Genomic DNA, 4741 nt, shown 5'->3' on the forward strand with positions numbered 1-4741 from the left:
GTTAACAAAGGTTTTTAACAGCAAGGTTACACATGAGGCAACCAAGCCACCATCAGCAAACACTGAGTTACAACAGAAAGGTATGTGGTCAACAAACAAGCTGACCTGACTCATGGTATCAGCACAGACCTGGTGTTTGGAAACAGAAAAGTCATTGTTTATCCAGCAGTTGTTAGGCATATATGAAAAAAAGTCTCTCTAGACACAAAATTAAACAGCAAAGTTCAAGCAGAAAAAGCAAAGAGCTTGCCACAGCCTGTGCACAAAGTTTTCTGCTTTTTGCGGTCATCAGTCCAATAACTGATAAAATAGCCTATATCAAACTCCACTAGAGCTGGCTAGGGCACTCCTACACACATTCAATAGCTCCTGAAACACCTTTTGTTACACTCTATTAACCTTGGTGGAGTACTGGGCATTCACACCAGACACATACTAATACTAACACAGAGCAATGATTCTCTTCAAACCTAAGGGGCCACATTAGCTGCAGATATGGCTCTACTTGTGTCAAGGAAGAAACTTTTTCTTCTTTACAGACTAAAAATTCTTCTTTACATACTAAAAATTTGGTTCAATTGAGACAATACACTTACAGTCACTCAGCCTCTCATACAATTTAAAGGGCTTTTTTTCTTTCCTTAGTGTATATCTTATCTTTACAATTATATATTTTTGAAAGCAGAATGGAACAGCTGATTCTGCAGAAAAAAATAGCACCACACCATCTCATCATTTATCACACTAGAAACCTTTGTTGCCTTTCCAAATGAAATGTGATCACATTCCTGGATTCAAAGCAGGCATTTATAAAGTGAGGTTATGAGCTCATAATTGTTAAGTTTAATTTTCCTACTAACTGCTGCAAGTCAATTTAGATTTGTTATCTGACATTTTATTTCCATTCCTTGCCCTGTCCTTTTCTATTCCTAGTTTTTAAACGTTAAGAAAGTTGGCCTGATTAGGCATAATTTACCTCAGAACCTACATTTATTACATTTAAAACTTCTAGTTACTTGCTACACCAACCAAACTCAGACAATATGCCATGTCCTTTTAGACATTATCTACAGTATTAAACTGAGAAAACTCTCCCTTTTCATATGTATCTATTTATAACATACACACCTAGCTCACCATGGGTACTGCTTTAAAGTAATAATGGCATAACATGGAAAAAAAAACAAAAATATAATTTTCATTGCTGTACCCATATATTGCAGCTTTGCTGAAATGATGAAATCAAGTTTTGGTAAAACAGATGTACAGATTACAACTACAGTGATTCAATTTGCAAATACCACATAAAAACCTGTCTGCCAAACTGGTTTTCACCTTAGCTCATAATCTTGGGGACAATTTGGTTTGCAGCTAGAAATTATACATCAGTAGATGACATTAAATAAGAAAGAGTTATTATTTTAATAACGGTAATGAAATTAAAATGCAGAGCCACACAATAAAGCAGCACTGTTTCCTATTATCTAGGAAATAGCAGTTACCTTGCAGTCTAGGCAGCAGAGTTTGAAGATGACAGTTATTATGTATTAGATAATATTTTCAAAATGGAATAGAAACATGAATAGCAGCAAGAAGCTAAGATCAAAGATGCTGCCATAGAAGTTCCACATTTCTCAACCTAGCAAAAAGTATGAATCCAGAAAAAAAGAAAAGTAAGGTTGACTGAAGAGTACAAAACCCATGTTCTAAGTCAGTATTCATAAGTCCTGCAGAGCTAAGACCATGGGTTCAGTTAAAACATAAACCAGTGGCACAGGCTGAAGCCCAGGCAGCAGAGCTGACAGAGCCCACAGGCCAATGGTGCCAGCAGCCTGTGGGGATTCAGTCAGAAAGCACCCAACTCAAGAAGTGCAGAAACACCAAGTTCACGTAAACTGATGCAATCCTGGGCTGCTAAGTGTGCAAACAGATGGCTCATGTGACTCTCTTACTCACAGCTTTCTCAGGCTGTAAGCAAATGGACGTAGACTGGCTTGGTTCAGTTTTCAGCCACTGAGAATCAAATTTGGCCATGCAGCTGCTTAGCAGAGCTACAGTGAGCAACCCAAATTCTCCAGGAACAGTTTACAGCACCCAAAATGTGTTGAACGGCCACTATCCTCCCTTTGCTTCTAGAAAGTCAAAGAAGGATTAAAAAAATGGGCTATTTTTCTCCAATCTTCTCACACACAACATCCCCTTTTTCCTCAACATTCGTCAGCCTTTGCAGTCAAAGAAGAAAACAAAGAATTCTTTTTCCCTTGCTCACCAGTCAGGCGGAATGGGGAAGCAAACATGGTTTCCAACACATCAGACACCCAACCAAACTGAGCCATGGCAGTAATGGCCACAAAGACCAGTGCTAGAGCTCCTCTGTCACAGACCTTCCCTCTTCTAAATGCTGGAGTGACACAAGCAGTTCTCTCACATACACTGGTCAGGAACATCATGGCTTGAAGCATCAGCCTATGCTAAGAATGTGTGGCTTGAAGGGATGGGGATAGAGAAGGGAATAAAGATTAGGAGAAAAATACAAGAAAATCTAAGATGAATCATAATGCATTAAATAAAGATATGTGAAACTCTGTAGGAAAAGAAAGTATAAAGCCCAAGAGAAATGCAAGTATGCCTTAGAAATTATACATCTCAAACACTAATAATACAGCTATAGGCCCTACAGAATAACTTTTTAATTGTTCTCCTTTAAAACAGCAGTAATGCAGCCCAAGATGTGCAGTGGCACAGGTATCTAAACTCAGTCTCAGTTAAATTTTTCATGCTCTAGTCACATTGTGAGTCAACACTGGAGCCAGAAACAGAATCCAAAAAGTCATGTACAAAATTTTCCTGGCATTTCCCCTCAGTCATCTCCATTGTGGGCACAGTGCTGGAAGCCAGAGTCAGCAGCAGTTCAGGAATACTGCCATTAGTTCTGCTAGGAGCAGAGCTAAACAAATCACGAGTGGAACAGGGCTGGCAGTGAGAGCCCCATTGACACCAGCACTGCCTCAGCTGCAGCAGCTCTGTCAGCAGGGACAATCCTCACACACCACTGCTGTTGCAGGACACAGTCAAGAATCCTCAGACCCAGCCAGCCTCCTGCTCTGCACCAGCAGGTCATGCTAATTATATATTAGACACATCATGTGGTGGCTATGTTTACTCCAAGAAATACAGCTGAGTTTCCTCCTCTCACATCTATGCATGTGTGTGTTTGTGCACACACACAGAGACACTGGAAAATGTTAACCATGAGACTGCACTGACAGGCTTTCCTTGGAAAAGGAAGAACATGTTCTCTTTCCTTTTCTTGTTTTGATATGGAGAATGGAGGGGAGCTGGTACTCTATTTATGAAGAGAGGGTAGGCAGCTGGAGGTTGCTTTTCCCCAGGTGACACAAGAGGAGAGCACAGAACATTTAGGGTACAAGGAGTTCCCCAGATTTCCAAGGGTGGGACCTGAGGTGCTATAATTAGCCTCCAAAAGCCAGTGAGCCCTGTCTGTAACATCACGTTGTGCTCGACTGAAGGCACAGCAGCATAAACAGCCCTTTGTGTTTGATGGGTTTCACATAAACAACCCCAAGGCACAGCACCACTCCTTAGGACCAGCCTAGTTCAGGGCAACTGTGTAACAGTGTCCTGAGGAACAGTCTGAGCTGCTACAGGTGACAAGAGCAGCAGCCCGAGTGAAACTCAAGTTCATGCAGGGACAGAGGGTGACACAGAGGGCTCGTTTACACCCACCAAACCCCCACCACCTTTACAGACAGAGCTGCAGCAACGATGCAAAACGGAAATGAAAGAGGCCAACATTGATATGTCACACAACCACCAAGCAAAGGTGACATCTACAGCACTTTCTGAGAGTTTTAAGGACTTCCAATATCTGCTTGAAAACACAGGTCACCCGGAGAATCCACATCATCCCATTTCAACTGCTCATGTAAGTGTCCTGCCTGAGCACCAGCCAAATTTGCATCAGCTGAGGGAAAGTTCTTTCTCATCACAGTAACTACAGCAATAACTGGCAGGGAAGGACTACTCAGCAAGATGAAAAAATACAAGTGACTGGGGGAAAAAATACTTGTTATCCAACCCTGAGAAAATATCTCCAAAGTTTACTTTCTCCACTATTTCGCAACCCAACAGCGACACAAAGAAATTGTGAAACTCGACTCATGTTTATGAAGGGTTTGTACAGAGAAGCACAGCAGTTAGAGCAAGTATCACCTGACACATATTCAGGTGACAATCAGCACATTCATGCTTCCTCTTTTCGGAGTTATTTAAAAGAATGACTAGTCTTACACGGCAAGACAAAACAAAGCAAACGAGCAGATGAAAGCACACAATCAGATAAACAAAGCACGAGCTGGCACGCAAAAGCTAAAGGTGAAACTATGAACTAAGGAAATCCTTAAAGCTCGTACTTTGGTATTTTTAGCGACAGCAAAAGGCGAGCTTTGCCTCTCGCTCCCTTTTTCTCCCCAACTCCCCGAGCGCGCTGGGAGAGCCCCTCTGGACCGGCAGAGCGCAGGCCGGGGGTAGAGCACACTTACCTAAGGTGAACTCCCATTGCTCGTTCCCCAGAGAGCGCTCGGGCACCACCTCCAGATCGAGCATTGGCTCCGGTAGCGCGGAGGCCGCGGGCTGGCACGGCGGTCACCGGGGCGCGGCGCCGGACCCCTGCGGAGGGACGCGGGAGGGAAGCGCCGGGGAAGCGGGCAGCCCGAGCCCG

The 4741-nt window shown here is 43.1% G+C and overlaps 1 protein-coding gene across 1 annotated transcript in view; it reads right to left on the reverse strand.

Moving 5' to 3' along the window:
* The window catches only part of CUNH16orf70 (chromosome unknown C16orf70 homolog), a 36266-nt gene extending 31542 nt beyond the window's left edge, over positions 1–4724 (reverse strand). Inside the window, exons 1-2 of the mRNA XM_031058390.1 lie at positions 4452–4724; positions 1957–2051 (exon numbers count right to left, since the gene is read on the reverse strand). Coding sequence (XP_030914250.1) covers positions 1957–2051; positions 4452–4626 — 270 coding nt within the window. The 5' untranslated portion in view covers positions 4627–4724. The remainder of the gene's footprint in view (positions 1–1956; positions 2052–4451) is intronic.
* Between the last annotated feature and the right edge of the window lie 17 nt (positions 4725–4741).

Source organism: Geospiza fortis, unplaced genomic scaffold, assembly GCF_000277835.1.
Source record: "Geospiza fortis unplaced genomic scaffold, GeoFor_1.0 scaffold97, whole genome shotgun sequence".
NCBI classification, from domain to species: Eukaryota; Metazoa; Chordata; class Aves; order Passeriformes; family Thraupidae; genus Geospiza; species Geospiza fortis.